At 40.6% G+C, this 16910-nt stretch overlaps 1 protein-coding gene across 12 annotated transcripts in view; it reads right to left on the bottom strand.

Moving 5' to 3' along the window:
* Positions 1-250: 250 nt before the first annotated feature.
* CRADD (CASP2 and RIPK1 domain containing adaptor with death domain) overlaps positions 251-16910 on the bottom strand; it is a 269785-nt gene continuing 253125 nt past the window's right edge. For 11 of the 12 annotated variants that reach the window (XM_053226597.1, XM_053226599.1, XM_053226596.1 and 8 more), the window contains one exon: positions 251-4976. In XM_053226597.1, coding sequence (XP_053082572.1) covers positions 4675-4976 — 302 coding nt within the window. In that variant the 3' untranslated portion in view covers positions 251-4674. Of the gene's footprint in view, positions 4977-15569; positions 15661-16910 lie in introns of all 12 variants that reach the window. The other variant, XM_053226602.1, reaches the window with a different exon arrangement.

Genomic DNA, 16910 nt, shown 5'->3' with positions numbered 1-16910 from the left:
CTACTCAAGCAATGACATGGCCCTAAAAGAGGATCAAACACTGGGATAATGGTGGATGTTTTGACAGCGAAAGACAGTCTTACGTAGCTAGAGTCTTTTAATTTCTCCAGGCATGCTGCCAAAAATTATAGGACTTAGAAGTGTGCTCCAAACACAAAGGATGCTGAAAATCACTGGTATAGAAAAATCTTTAATGACATGGAAAGATAGCTATATGTTAAATAAAAGAAGCCAAGTGTAAAACAGCATGTACAATACAATCCTATTTTTTATTGAAGTATAATTGACATATAATATCCTATTATTTGCAGGTACACATCATAGCGAATTGACATTTTTACACATTATGAAGTGATACCCACGATAAATCTAGTTAACATCATACAAAGTTATTACAGTACTATTGACTATGTTCCCTATGCTATACATTGTATCCCCATGAGTTATTTATTTTATAGCTGAAAGTTTGTACCTCTTAATCCCCTTAATCTATTTTTCCTGCCCTCCCAACCCATCCCCTCTCCATCCTCCATAACCAACATTTTATTTTCCGTACCTATGAGCCTGTTTATGTTTTGTTTTGTTTGTTCATTTATTTTTTAGATTCCACATATAAGTGAAATCATATGGTATTTGTCTTTTTCTGTCTTATTTATTTCACTTAGCATAATACTCTCAAATTTCATCTATGTTGTCATGAATGGCAAGATTTCCTTATTTTTTATGACTGAGGAATATTCCATTCTATATATACGCCACATCTTCTTTATCCATTTATCTATCGATGGACACTTAGGTTGCTTCCATATCTTAACTATTGTAAACAATGCTGCCGTAAACAGAGGGGTGCAGCTTTTCCAACTAGTGTTTTCATTTTTTTCTGGGTAAATTCCTAGAAGTAGAATTACTGGATTGTATGGTACCTCTATGTTTAGTTTTTTGAGGAATCTCCATACTGTTTTCCACAGTGGCTGCACCAGTTTGCATTCCCACCAATAGTGCACGAGAGTTTCCTTTTCTCCACATCCTCACCAATAGTTGTTATTTCTTGTCTTTTTTGATACTAGCCATTTTGATAGGTATGAGGTGACACCTATCTCACTGTGATTTTGATATGCATTTCCCTGATGATGGGTGATGTGATTTTCATGTGTCTGTTGGCCTTCTGTCTGTCTTCTCTGGAAAAATGTCTATTCAGGTCTTCTGCCCATTTTCTATTTGAATTATTTTTCTGGTGTTGAAATATATGAGTTCTTTATATATTTGGGATATTAACTCCTTATCAGATAGAGATTTTGCAAATATTTTCTCCCATTCAGTAGGTTGCCTTTTTGTCTTGTCGATGGCTTCTTTTGCTGTGCAGAAGCTTTTTAGTTTGGTGTGGTCCCAATACTCTATTTTTGTGTTTGCTTCTCTTGCCTAGGGAAACATATCCATACATACGTTGCTAAGGTTGATGTCTAAGAGATTACTGCCTGTGTCTTCTTTTAGGAATGTTATGGTTTCAGGCCTCACATTTAGGTCTTTAATCCATTTTGAGAATATTTTTGTGAATGGTGTGAGAGAGTGTTCTAGTTTCATTTTTTTTTGTATGTAACTGCCCAGTTCTCCATCATTTGCTGATGAGATGATCTTTTCCCCATTTATATATTCTTCCCCTCTCTATTGTAGATTAATTCACCATGTATGCGTGGGTTTGTTTCTGGGCTTTCAGTTCTGTTCCACTGAGCAATGTATCTATTTTTGTGCCAGTACCATAATTTTGATTATTATAGCTTTGTAGTATATTTTGAAAACTGAGGTACCTACATGATACCTACATCTTTTAATGTTGTGCGTCCTTTAACTACTTATTATAGTTATAGTTGATTTGACACAATCCCATTTTCATTATAAAAATATGCAGCCATAGGAAAGTAACTGGGGGTAGAGACTAAAACTCGGGTGTCATACTGGTTATCTTTGAAAGACAAGAGTAGGGGTAATGTTTATTTTGTTTTTATTCTTGACAAGTGGTATTTTTCAAACTGCTATAATGAGCACGCACTATTTTTATACAGAGAACAATTAATAAAAGTTATAGTTTTTAAAAACTAAGAGGGCATACTCACGAACGCACATGCATGTGTATCCCAAACCAAAGTGGAGCAAGACTTTATCTTTTTTCGGTCAGTGCTTGCAAATGCTCTGCCTCTTCACTGTACTCCTTCAGAATTCTATTGGGAGTAGGCAGCCTCTGGAACTGTAGAATCTTCCACCATGCAAAAACACACGGACTCCTTGCAGGCGCATCGCCTACTCAATTCTCTTGGGAGGTGGGCAGAGGCATTCAGTATCACTTTTCACAGCCACAGGCAGAAATGAGGTAGTGATTTAGATGCTCTGTTCTTCCATTCTGCTAATCTTCTGCAAGAACGTGAGCAGGCCTAGCAGGCGCGACTGCTATTTGATGGTGGAGGCACCCTGCTCGTTAAGGGCAACAAGTCAGAGCTCTCTGATGGCCCTGGCAGCCCATGATGGGCAAGTTCATCACAAATTGTCCTTCACTGCTGACAGAGCACCAAGGTATCTTTGTGCACGGTAGATTCCAAGCAAATGGTGGGAAGATGAGCTAGCTTATCATCAGACCCCTTTCTAAAATGCCATCTAGTCAGAGGCAGCAGAGCCCGGCCATACTCCCTTGGCCATAAATGCGGTGAGAACAAAAGCCAAAGCAATTCTCTATTAGCAAACCCAGGGGACAAACAGCAACGTAGCAAGTCCAAGGTTCAAAATGACAGGCAGTTTATTGAAGATGCCATAGAAGTTCAGTCTATCACTAGCACAGTGATGGGGCCAGAAGTCTGAGAATTTTACAAGACAGTGAATTAATGGCTGGGCTACAAAATGGAAAATTAAAGCTGATGGGGCCAGGAGACCATCCTTTTGAACTGCTTGTGGAACTGTGAAATAACTGATCTTTTTTAGTAAAGGGAATATGGCTGCCAGACATCTGAGAGGATGTTATCGACGTGCCACGGTCACCTTTGTGAGCACTCATTTCACGTTCAATTCTTCCATTTTATATTCTCATCCCGGAACACAGTGAGGTAAAAAGTCTAATTTTTTTCCTTTGAAAAAAATCCTCGGTTAAGTTAGGATTAGGAAATAGATTCCCCGATTATTCAGAAGAACAGGTCACAGATTGGGACTGTTCACCTGTCCTTCTCTTGACTGGACCCACGGTAGAGTTAGTACGTTACATCACAGGTTAAAGCTTGGCAGGAAGCATGGTAATAGCACTTCCTCCTGCAGTGCCCTCACCTGTAGCCACTATTCGGCTTTGCCTGTGAACTTTGTCCATGTGCAGCCACAGCAGCAAATTAACAGCTCCCATTTTCTGAGAGGTGACAAAGGGCAAGGCACTAGACGAGCCCTTGGCAGACATTCTCTTTAACCATCACAAAAATCTTGGAAGAGGGGACAATCATTTCCTCATCTGTAGAGGCTTAGGTTAGAGAAGTGGAGTGATTTGTCCAAGGTGATGCTGCTAGCAGGAGGACAGCAGGACTCAAGCTTCTTCGAGGGGCATGTGAGAAAGAGGAGAAGCAGCATGGAGCAACAGGAAAGGAGCAGGGCTCCAAAGACACCTATTCTAGCTCATTCGGCCCCGGAAAATCATGCAATTTCACTACAGAAGGAGGCTCACCTCTCTTGGCCAACTACTTCATAGGATTTCTGTGAGGTCCAAACGAGATCACATACATGAAAACTCTTGAAAACAGTGAACCATTTGACAAATATCATGTGTCATTAATAAAAAGACAGAAGACTAAATCGTACTCCTTTAGAGCACAACACTTAAATCCCTACAATTTCAACAGAAAGACCACACCCTCTTTTGTCCCCCAACTAAAGCCTTTAAACAAATGGCACAGTTATTTTCTTAAGCAACCTTTTAAAGATCAAGGGCTCAGGTGTGCATGCTGGTACCTGAAGTGGGCTTGCAGGGGAGCTTCAGTGTCTTAAATTTAATGCAGACACCCTGCCTATTTACCTTGACTGGAGAAAGTAAGAATTTTGTTATTACTTGTAATTCTGTTTCAAAACAAAAATGACTTCTGTAATTATGCACTTTTAATCTATGCACTACAGGAATGAGAAAAACAAACAAACAATACTCTCTCATGAAAGGGTCACGTTATATATAGTAATTCACTTTTTATTATCATCATCATTAATAGCAAAGCGCACAGTTCAGTTCCCAGGAAATATAAAAGTGGATGCTTTATATATAGAACACCTGCATGTAATGTGATAACATAGTAGGTTTGTGTGTGTGTGTGTGTGTGTGTGTGTGTGTGTGTGTGTGTTTTGAGCCAGTGTGATTTACCAGTTTACTGAAAGGCAACCACACAATTAAAACCTGCACAATTAAAACAATGCAATCTTCAAGCAATTAAAAACAACCAATTGTCAATGTGGTAGAGCCACTGAGTAATCTGGCCTTTCAAGTAATATCAACTGGAAATCCTATTTTCTCCTTTTATCTAAGAATCTTAAAAAGAAAACAACAACAACAAGAACAACAACAACACAAAACCCCCCGAAAACTACCTGCCCTGGGAGAAAGTCAGGATTCTGCACATGCAACTTGGGGACATGCTCCCCATGGGTGGATGGAGGGAGACACCATTATTCCAACATGTGCTGGAGCACCGAGGGGTCCACCTCCACAGCCTGAAGGCCTCTCTGCAAGCTCTGGAAGGTGGCCTGCTTCCCGTAGCGCTGCCGCCAGCGGACGAAGGCCTCCACCATCTGTGACTGCACGTTGTGGGGGTGGTTGGCCTTACAGCGGTAGATATCCGTCTGGGACAGCCCCAGAGACAGCACCATGGGCTCCCACTCAGGGCCCAGCCGTTGCGCCAGCTGGTTAATCTGCTGGTCGGATGGGGAGCTGTTGAGGATGTGTGGGGGGATACTGGTCATCCGGTCATCTGGGGAAAAGAAAGACATAAAGGTGAAAAGAGCAAACACATCAGATGGGGGCAGACATGAAAACTGTGGGAGGACAGCCCAACACTTCCATATGGAAGGGCCAACTTTTCCTAGTCTTCCTGGGGGCTGCTCAGTAAAAGGCCATAAACAGGAGTTTACAAAACACCATTTAGCATCTATGAAAATGTTTATTGCAGAAAATGTGAAAATAAGAAAATGACAATACTAGGAATCCCATCAGAGAAACCCGCTGATGATTTGATCTACAGTAAAACCTTGGTTTGCAAGCATGTTCCAGAAACAAGCTTGTAATCCAAAGCATGCGTATATCAAAGCGAATTTCAAGAACCATCGGCTCAGTTGTGACCATGTGACATTCGGCATCACATACTACTCGTATTGCAAGACATCGTTCATCAAGTCAAAATTTACTAGAAATGTTTGCTCATCTTGCAGAACACTCGCAGAACAAGTTACTCATAATCCAAAGTTTTACTGATATTTCTTTTCAGTTTTTTTGTATATAAAACATACATTTAGGATTACCTGGCACATAGTGCTTTATAACATGATTTTTTTCACTTCCATATCTTTTATCAGAGAGGCCAAGCAGGGGTTTCTGTGGGGAATTAAGAATGCCAGCCTGGACCCCAGGGGTGACACTCTCTCCTGCAGGAAGGGCTAGTGCTGGAGGGTAACGGGCTACATGGAATACCTACTCTCTCCTGATAAACGTGAACACTACCCAGAAAAGTTGCAGTTCCTAACAGAAGCAGAAGCAAAGAGGCCTGCTCAGGAAAAATAAAACTTAGGGGCCACGAGGTAGCAGGAGGAGAGTTACCACCCTGGCAGAGCCCAGTGGAGGAAGAGAAAGCATGTGCTGTGGAGGGGCAGTGAGAGAACCTGACCTTGCACCTCCTAGATCCCCGTCTCCCCAAGGCCAGTCTGCTAAGGAACTCTGACACTGAGTGAGTGACTACAGACGGGCTAGGCATATCCAGTAAGAAGTACCATCACAGTTACGATGTAGAAGGCCTTCTAGAGGAAGGGGCTTAAAGCTAGGCCCTGAACACGAGGGAAAGAGCCCAGTGAATGGAAAGATAAAGAAGTGTGTCCCGCACAGAGGGGATTGCCTGTGCAGAGGCCCTGAGGCAGAAAACCATGGTAAATCGAAGAAAAGAAAGCAGTTCAGGGTAGCTAAGCGCAGAGAGTCAGAAGGACTCCAAACATCCCAAATTCTGGGGCTGCTTATTGGTTAGGCCGGGACTAGAAGCGAGGTTTTCATATTCCTGGCTCAAATGTGTGCACGACAGTACTCTACTTGTACTACACTTTGTCACCAGTATTACAGGGATCTGGAGTCAATCCTACTTCACACTCACCAGCTCATTGTTTAGATTTATGAATTCAAGAAGAAGGCACAAAGCATCCTATTACAACAGCTAATGTTTTCCACCGCATGTGCCTTTGGTCCCGAGGCACTTGCCAGTATCTTAGGCAAGTTGCAAGTTGCTGAGTTGCAAAAATACGGTTAAGGACTCTGGTGGTGTCGAGACTATAATTTTTTTTTTTTTTTTGGAAATGGTTAAGAAGCAATTAGAATAATGATGATACTACTGACAATATTTTATATTAACAGTAATGATTTTTATAGCTTTTATAAAAATATGGGCACTTTTATAAAAATGTGGGCTCATTGAAAAAAGCCCTTATTCCTTATTATTCAAGGAAAATAAAAAAAGTACAAAGAAGAAAACAAGGCATCCAGTATCCCACCACTAGACTTACAGTTGCCATACATCATTCTGGGCATTTCTTTATGCACACATACTGCTAAAAGGGTAATATAGCTTTTGTCTCATAAGAGTTATTGATTTTTGCTTGAATATAACAGAAAAAAAAGAAACAGAGATGAAACTAAATGGCTTTCTGACCTACAGTCAAATATTTAAACAATGACAACATGTACACCCAAAAGATTTAATGCTGAGAAAAAAAAGTATAACATAATTTATATATTTTCACATAAAAGTGGTAAACTATATATTTTCACATTAACACTCTATAATTAACACTTGATATTTCCTGTTCATTCCCTCATGATTTTTCTTGCTTACATCATTTTTATTGTGTTGGGTGCATAACATTTTTATGCTTCTGTAACAATAATCTGCCACCCCCTCGCCCCCCACCCAAGGTGTTTAGTCTTAAAACTACATTATAATGGTTTGAATGTTCACCAAGGCTTTTTTGTTGTTGTTTGTTTTAAACCATGACTTTTCTACTTCTGAATCTGTTCTTTTGATTTGAGTCAGTTGGGTCAATTTCATCACAGGGTGATGTTTTTCAAGAAATGCTCATGGTCACCATATTCTTTGAGTTCCTTCAGATCAGGACTGTCTGCTTTCTGCTTTCACTGTTGAATAATACGCAAACAAATTTATATATTGTTTTACTATTATACTTTTAGAGTTTTTTTTAATGTTTATTTATTTTTGAGAGAGAGAGAGAGAGCAAGCAGGGGAGGAGCAGAGAGAGAGAGGGAGGCACAGAATCCGAAGCAGGCTCCAGGCTCTGAGCTGTGAGCACAGAGCCCGATGCGGGGCTCGAAGCCACGAACTGCGAGATCATGACCTGAGCCGAAGTTGGACGCCCAACCGACTGAGCCACCCAGACGTCCCACTATTATACTTTTAAATTACAAATATAATTCTATATTATTTAAATAATTTTATTCCTCTCATAAGTTTGTAGATTGTGCTCATATTTTATGATGGGGAATGTTGGTATGGGGAATTTGGACACCAACTTGACCGTCCCCCATTTTGTAGAACTTGTTTTTTCTGTCCGAAGCTTATGATCCTGAAGCTTTAGACCAGAGTACATCTTGGCCATTCTCTATCTTCTTTTCTAGATATGTAGCATGATCTTCTGACTGAAGATTTTGCCCTTCTTCCCTTTCAGAAAAATCTTCCTGTGTTGTATCTCTGCATTCTTTTTCTGTTCCAGATGCAGGATGGCTTTGCCAATCCGCCATGGCTATCACTTTCTGTCTTATTACCTTAACTCCCTTCCTGTGATTATCTCATGCCTCTGCCCCATGCCATTCATTTGATGTTTGGTTATTTTTATGCTGTTTTATTTTGCTTTGGGTTTTTTTGTTGTTGTTGTTGGGTTCAAATCTTACATTGTGTTTTTATTTCTCAATTTCTTTTAAAAATTCCATTCCACTTCATATCCATTAGGATGGTTATTGTCAAAAAAAAAAAAAAAAAAAAAAACAACTCCAGAAAATAACAAGTGTTGGTGAGGATATAAAATGGTACGGCTGTTATGGCAAAGAGTATGGTGGTTCCTTAAACAATTAAAAATGGAATTACCATACAACCTAGCAATTTTACTTCTGGGTCATAGTCCTGAAAGGATCGAAGCAGTGACTCAAAGAGATATTTATACACCCATCTTCACAGCAGCACTGTTCCCAATAGCCGAACAGTAGAAGCAAACCAAGTGTCTATCAAGGGATGAAGGGATAAACAAAATGTGGTAGATTATACATTAGAATATTATTGAGTCTTAAAAAAGGAAAAAAGCCTGACTCGTTCTATGTGTGTGAAATTGGAAGACATTATGCTAAGAGAAGTAAGCCAGGCACGAAAGGACAAGCACTCTGTGATCCCAGCCATATGAGCTACCTATAGTAGTCAATCCCACTGAGATGGAAAGAATGAAGGTCACCAGGGGAGGGGAGAGGGGAATGGGGAACTGTTCAATGGGTAGCAGTTTCTGCAAGATGAAAAGAATTCTGGAGGTTAGCTGCACAATATGAATGTACTTAACACAATGGAATTGTACACCTAAAAATGGAAAAGATGGCAAATTTTATGTTATGCATATTTTACCACAATGAAAAATAAAAATTAGGGGCACCTGTGTGGCTCAGTCGGTTGAACATCCAACTCTTGATTTCGGCTCAGGTCATGATCTCACAGTTCATGGGATCGAGCCCTACAATGGGCTCTGTGCTGTCAGACAGCTTGCTTGGGATTCTCTCTCTCTCTGTCTCTTTTTGCCTCTTCCCTACGTGTGCACGCATGCATGCACCCTCTCTTTCTCTCTCTCAAAATAAATTTAAAAAATAAAAAATAAATAAAAGGAGGGACTAATCTTATAAAAATAAATAAATAATGAAGTTTAAAAATCTCGTTGTTTTATCGTAACTACACTGAGTTTTTATTTCCACTGAATCCATACTGAGCTCTCCTATAGCATGAAATATTCGTGAGGTTGAGTTTTCTTGGGTTGGGTTTCCATTCGGGCCACACTGGTGTATGTTTACTTTCTGCAAGCTGTGCTCCTTTCTTTTTTCTCCTGTAGCATTTTTGCACAGTTGTCACGACACTTATCTTCATCTTGCTCCCATTTAACATGAGCATCTTTATCCAGGGCTTCTGTTTGCTCTCTTATGGTAAGCCAAGGTACCCTTGACACTTTCTCCCTCTGAGCTACAACTTGGGGTTGGCTGTTGCCTTGTATGCAGTGTTCTGCCACAGAGGAGAGACAGGACTCACTAGCCTGCCCTTGCTGGGAGTGCGGTGCCCCGCTCTCTCTTTTGGAAGCCAGTTAAATGTCTTGTACCGAGCCTGCTTTGCCTAGCCAGGGTGCACTTACTCCTGTGGTCTCTTTCCCGTAGCTCAGCGTGGAGACTGGGAGATGGCCTGCGTTTGGTTGCCTTCCTGCCTCTGCTGAGGGTGCTTCTTGACATTTACCAAGGCCATCCACTCACCTCCTCCACCAGCTTCTTTTCATACTGATCTGAATTAACAGGAGTCCTTAGGATTTTGTACACTTCCCTTCTTTTCCCAGGATTGCTTCTGAAGGGTCAGGGTCTGGTGTTTCTTTCCCTGCCTGCCCCTTTTCAAAGCACATGGCATAAAAGCTGTGATTGGGTTTTGTTGTTGTTGTTGTTTGGCTGCCGCTGGCGAATGTTTCTGCTTTTAACTTTTTTGGTTCAGTTTATCGGGTGTCCGGGAGGAGCCTGTGACTGCTGCACTCGGTCATCATTCTGACTCCTGGCCAACTATTAATGCAACATACGCTTTGGGCCAATTATTTGGGAGCGAGGGCGGTATTTGCTCTCATTCCTCTACACTTCAGGGTCACATATGCCTTGTGAATACTGCCACATAACTGGGAGAGGGCCAGCAATCTGTGGACACAGTCTGGAGCAAAGATAACTGGCACACGAGCACGACACAGCCAAGGGCAACTCAAGCCCTTCCAAGGAGACCTTACACACAGAAAGAGAGAATAACAGCTGTTTGTGCTGTCTGACCTCTATCAGGAAAAGAATCCTCACGAGGCCCTTCCAACTTGTGAGTTCTGCTGAATACAAAGTTATTTAAAAATGAGAGTCCTAAGGCTGGAGTGTCAACATCCAAGGATTTACTGCATAAAATCAGGTCAAGCTATAAATGAATCCACCGTGACCATCTGGACACTGCTCCTCAAAGCTTGCTGTGCGTACCACTGGGGGTGTACAAGATGATATCAGGTGGTACACGGGTGAACATTCTGTATTTGAATTGTCAGGTACCTACTTAAATACAATTAGAAAAAGTATAAATACCATTTCAAACTCATGACTGCAAAAATCAAGACAAGTAAATGAAAGTACATTACAAAGTGGATATAGGATGACAAAACAAGTGATCAAAAAAGAAAAATAAGGGGCGCCTGGGTGGCGCAGTCGGTTAAGCGGCCGACTTCAGCCAGGTCACGATCTTGCGGTCCGGGAGTTCGAGCCCCGCGTCAGGCTCTGGGCTGATGGCTCAGAGCCTGGAGCCTGTTTCCGATTCTGTGTCTCCCTCTCTCTCTGCCCCTCCCCCGTTCATGCTCTGTCTCTCTCTGTCCCAAAAATAAATAAAAAACGTTGAAAAAAAAGTTTTTTTAAAAAAAGAAAAATAAATGTTTAAGTCAACAGTAAATTTAAATTAAAGCACGAACTTAGTGGCACCTGTGGTACAAAGATACAGCAAAAATTGTACAAGCAGAACCCCAATGACAGAAGTGTGGGGGACGTTGAGTGTTTCTACAAAGGGTGCTATTGGTACTTGAGGCAGGGAGATCCGCTCAGCAGGGCTGTCCCAGTGCACAACAAGGCCTTCAGTGTGCACTTACTAAGTGCGAGTAACACCCTAGTCTGAGCACACAAGTCCACATATCCTGGGCTGAGGCAATACTGTTCCTGGTTGAGAACCACCAGATACCGTGGCATAAGTATCCACTAGTTTTAAATACCCTAAAGCAGGGATTCTCTCCCTCTATACTGACAGAATGTTCTCTCTTATACAGATCCTAAATCCTTCCTGCAACTCTTCAATCCCATTCCTGGTGAAGTTCAAACTCCCATGTTTCAGAAGAAACAACATTCCCTGACAAACGGGTCTATCACAATGAAGCCATGCATTTGAAGGGATAAATGCCCCCCTCCCCAGGTCTGCTCCCCACCCCCACCCCCATCCCCTCCCATCCTTCCACCCGCCCTCCATCTTTGTGGTCACGACATGAATAAAAACAACATAATGTTCCCCTCTCTTTCTCTATCTCCTCCTCCCTCACTCATACCAATAAACAGCTGTTCTGGCCTCAAACCAAAAGTCTCCTTCCCAATTCTTATTGCATTTAGAGTCAAGTACAAAGATTCACACTTCACTTTTTTGTTTCTTATAGGTCACTTGTCTCCCAAGCTCATTATGGGCAGAGATCATGTCTTCTACTTCTTGCCCTCCTTCTCCAATCTTTAGCCCCTTGCTAAGCAGAAAATGGAGCTCAGTGTACAATAACTAATCACATTCTTAAAAAGTTGCTCCAAGTCAAGTTTCCAACTCATCATCTACACCAGCTCTGTGCTTCTGACTTTTTCATTCGTTACAGAAAAAGAAGTCATCTCTTCCAACAAATCTCTGTGCAGACAGCACCCTGTGGTCTATCCTGGCTGAGTATGTAATCTGTGAGTGAAGGAAAGCCCACGAGCCCATCCTCCCTGGTAGACCTCTCTTTTTTGAGCTGTATTCTATAATATGCGGCCACCTTAATGGTGACCTGCAAGGAGGAACTATACAGGATTCCAAAGCACAGTTCAGAGAATGAAGACTAAGGAAGGTCACAGAAGACATGTAAGCAGCTGCTGGGAGACTCAGACACATCTATGCTCAGGAATCTACAATAACGGAAAGGATTTCAAGGATAAATTCCTTTAACTATAAACTTCTGTAATATAACCAGAGATGTAAGTACATATGAGTTCCTTATAAGAGTGACTCAGCTGGACATAGGGTTGCAGTTTTAGAAACTACGTATGTTCCTTTGCAGAATTTGGTAACATATCCCTCTTGCCAACTCACTGCTGTAGTCAGCCGCTATCACTGCTGCGAGTATCATTATGCTTCAGGTTTGTTGGACCAGAAAAAAAGTTGAGCTATGAGACTTCCCCTTTCTAATGTGGCCACTGTTGGAGTAAAAGGCTAATCCCTGCCTCAAGGACATGTAAGGCCTCTACTCAGGTTGAGTCCACTGATGTTCCACTGACCAACACAAGGCATGTGGCCAGGACCAGTGTGACAGGGAATTAAGTCTTTTCATGGGGTGGGAGGAGTAAAATTTTGCCAAAAGCAATAATCTATAAACACTGACCCAGCAATTGCACTACTAGTTATTTCTCTAAAGGATACAAAAATGCTGACTTTAAGGGGCACATGCACCCAATGTTTATAGCAGCACTATCAACAACAACCAAATTATGGAAAGAGCCCAAATGTCCATCAGCTGACGAATGGATAAAGAACATGTGGTGTGTATATACGTACGTGTGTGTGTGTGTGTGTATGTATACACACATACATACAATGGAATATTACTCAGTGATCAAGAAGAATGAGATCTTGCCATTTGCAACAACGTGGATGAACTAGAAGGTATTATGCTAAGCGAAATGAGTCAGAGAAGGACAAATATCATATGGTTTCATTCATATGTGGAATTTAAGAAACAAAACAGAGGAACACAGGGGAAAGGAAGCAAAATAATATAAAAATAGAGAGGGAGGAAAACCATAAGACACTCTTAAACACAGAGAACAAACTGAGGGTTGCTGGAGAGGAGGAGGGTGGGGGGATGGGCTAAATGGTGATGTATGTAAGTGATGAATCGCTGGGTTCTACTCCTGAAGCCAATACTACACTGTATGTTAACGAGTGTGAGTTTAAATAAATAATTTTTAATTAAAAAAATGAAAAAAATCCACAAGTGTACAAATACATTTTTTTAAATCTAGATGAACTGATACTGGGATATATAAAATACGAAAATTAGTGCCGGAAAAAATAGAAAACTCGAATAGGTCAAAGTATTAATGAAATACGTTGAAATGGCAATCAAAGCACTTCCCTGCTAAAGAGCCCTAGGCCCAGACAGTGTTCTAGTGAGCTCTATCAAATGTCCATGAAACGTTTCACTTCCTAGCTTCTATAAGCAATTCTAGGAAATAGAAAAATAACAAAAGTTATGTAGCCTATTTTAATTAGGCTGCTTTACTTTTTGTTCCAAACAGGATAAGGAGAACACAAGAAAAGAAAGATTACAGGTTCTTTGCAATTATTATTTTAGATGTAAAAATCCTAAATATTCACTGAGTAAAAAAAAAATCTATTTAAAATAATATATTGTGAGCAAGTAGAATTTATCCTGGGATTACAATAATTTCCATATTACAAGGTCTATCAATTAATTGAACATAGCAATCGTCCAAAGTGGTAAGTCACTATTATCTTACTAGATGCAAAGAAGTATTTGATAAAATTTGATAAAATTATGATTCCTTAAAAAGATATCTTTAATTAGGAATGTGAGGAACCTCCTTAACTTGGTAAAGACTGTAAAAACCTTCAACAAGTATTTGGTTTAATTGACAGCTTTTAAACATTTTCCTTTTAATGGTAGAGACAAAACAAGGATGCTCGATGTCACCACTACTGTTGCATATTGTCGTGGAGGTCTGAACCGGAGGTATAAAGAAAAAGAAGTTAGGTACAAACATTTGAAGGGAAGAGGTAAAACTATCACTATTTTCAGGCTAGTTGATCTAATATGTAAGAAAAGGCCAAGATCAACAGATAATCCATCAGAACAAGTGAGAGGGTTGAGTAAAATTGCCAGAAAACAAAAATAAAAACCAACAAACCAGTATTTCTGCATTCTAGCAATAATCAAACACAAAATATAATAATAAACAATAAAATTAAACAATAAAATTGTAAAGTATCTAGAGATTCAATTAACAAAGATCACACAAGACCTCAACGGGGTAAATCTTAAGCATTTATTAAAAGACATAAAGCAAGACCTGAATAAATGGGGAGTCATTCGTGTTCTGGGTGGGAAGGCATATAAACATGACAAGTCTCGTAATGACAATTGAAATTTTATAATGGGGAAAGGAGAGGCTATCTCCAAACTGGGGAGAGCTAATTATACAGAAGAAAATAAAACTGTACTTTTGTATCACACCATAAACAGTGATGGATTCCTTGTGGATAAAGGTCCAAGCATAAAAGGTAAAACTACTAAGTTAATAAAAATAACGGCGAGTGTCTTTATGACCTGCAGTGGGAAGATCCTTTTCAAAAGATAAAATTTTTTTTACATCAAAATTAAAGATTTCTGTGCAATGAAGGAGACCCTCATCCAAGATGACGGAGCAGAATGGGTCTACACCCCAGGAGGGAAGACTACCCGGACGGTAGACGGTAGTCCCGAAACCAAGAGAAGGAAGACAAGCACCTCCACGGGGAAAAGGATGAAGGTGGGACAAGGCGATTCAAATAAGAGGGAACTCAAAAGAGAGAGAGATGCTCAAACACAGAAATTTAAGAAATAACAACAGAAATAACCATGACAGATCACTTTATGTGCCTGGAAATCTAGACAATGCCAAGCTCTGGCCGAGATGTGGAGACGCCGGGACTTGACTGGGCACTGGGCAGCCAGCCATTCTACAAGCCAGCAGCAGGTGGGCAACTGGAACGCAGTACACAATCTCGTTCTCACGCACGTGTACCCACGAAAAACTCTGAAAAAGCCCCCTCAGGGACATGTACAAGGTTGTTTATACAAAGTTGCATTGTTTGTGCTCGCAAGTACACATATGCCTTCCAACCCGGTTCTCCTGTTTGGGGGTTTATAGATGCCAGAAAAATTCTCGTACAGACTCATGAGGAGTCATGTACGAGGCTGTTTAGATCAGGTAACGCTGTGGGAGGAAAGGAGCTCGAAGCAATGTCAGAGCTCACTACTAGGGGAAGAGGCAAACATGAGGGAGTACAAAGGGAGTGCTGGACAGTTAGGATAAAGCAAAAATACAAGAAAAAAGAAGGAGACCTGTAACAATGGAATATTTAAAATGTATGTTGTAAAACACCACCACTGGTGAAAACACACACAAATGAAAGAACATATCCGAGACAGAAAAAAATGGTTTGTCGTGGGAGGGAAGGGAATGGAGAGGCTGGGGATGCCAGACTGAGAAACCCAACCTGACTGGGCACCTCCCAGGGGCTGCGTTAACCTGGGTCCCTGAGTATAGCGTTTCTGCAGAGACGTCCCTTTGGCTGAGGCGCCGGCTGCCTGGAAATGAAAGAAAAGCACCTTAAAAAGAAAACTAATTAGAACCACTTGTTCTGATAGATAATCACAGAGAACAATGTGGTCCTCACAGAGAGGTGGAGAAATAAACTGGTCTTTCTAAAACTGATTCCTGGATAACGAAGTGACCGCCTACTCCAATAACAAGGCTGTGTTGCAAAATACAAGTAAATCAGACTTATTGCAATGGAAAACTTGATTTGACTATAGTCCACGGAAGGTCAACAACAAAACTACTAGCAATAACTGAGTTCTCACTGAAATAAAAGAGGGAAGGGACGGTGGCCACAGCTCTGGCTAAGAATTAGCAGGTGTGGGTCCTATCTAAATTTGAATCTGCCATCAACTGGCCACATAACATGGGGTAAGACACTTAGCCTCTCTCAGAATGTTTTCTCATTTGCAAAAGGTAAAACCAGATGATTGCCAAAGCCTCACTTAGATTATATTATATTATTATTATTATTATTATATTATATTATTCTTAGCTAAGATGATTGTCAAATATATAGGTAAATCGGTAGATATCTTATTCTTGAACATAGAAACAATTCAAGAACTTGTTCTGAGCCTTTCTTTAAAAGTCTTGGCAATCTACCTAGTTGGTATAACGAATAAAATAAAGATACCAGCAGTGCGATACCAAGGGTGAATACATGGAACCGTCTGCTTCAGATGCAAGCAAAAAAAGGATGCACTGTTTCTAGAGAATTGAAAAACAATAATAAAACCACTAAAAATCTGTTTTTCATATCAACATGTGCCAAAAATTCTAAACAATGCAAATGACAAAATATCTGTTTTCTCTGGGGTGGAATGCTTCCCTGCCGAGTAGTCTGCCCTGATCCCCTTGACCCATTTCTTGATATCAGTAACAGGAATGCCACAGTAAAAAGATTAGTACAGAACACTGAATTCATTTAAATATAAGACTAATTTTAAACAACTGAACAGAATCTAATGTTATATACCCCGACTATATCAAAACAATACAAGTGATCAAAATTAAAGCTAGATTCTAGAACAGAAGATAAATATTATATCTTGACTTTGTGATGATAACGTCACTAACAAAAATCCAGAAGGGAAGAAGGACAGACTGTGAGAGCACTGATGATCTCATTTATCACAGTAGGGAGGAAATCAACACTTCCTAAAATGGAGAGGACGGCAGTCAGGATAGACTATTATCTATGGTAGGAGAGAAGCCCTGAATCTCAGTGAGGCCCACA

The sequence above is a fragment of the Acinonyx jubatus genome, chromosome B4, assembly GCF_027475565.1.
Source record: "Acinonyx jubatus isolate Ajub_Pintada_27869175 chromosome B4, VMU_Ajub_asm_v1.0, whole genome shotgun sequence".
Lineage (NCBI taxonomy): Eukaryota > Metazoa > Chordata > Mammalia > Carnivora > Felidae > Acinonyx > Acinonyx jubatus.
The sequence above is the reverse complement of the archived record's forward strand: the minus strand, read 5'-3'. Positions and strand labels throughout refer to the sequence as shown.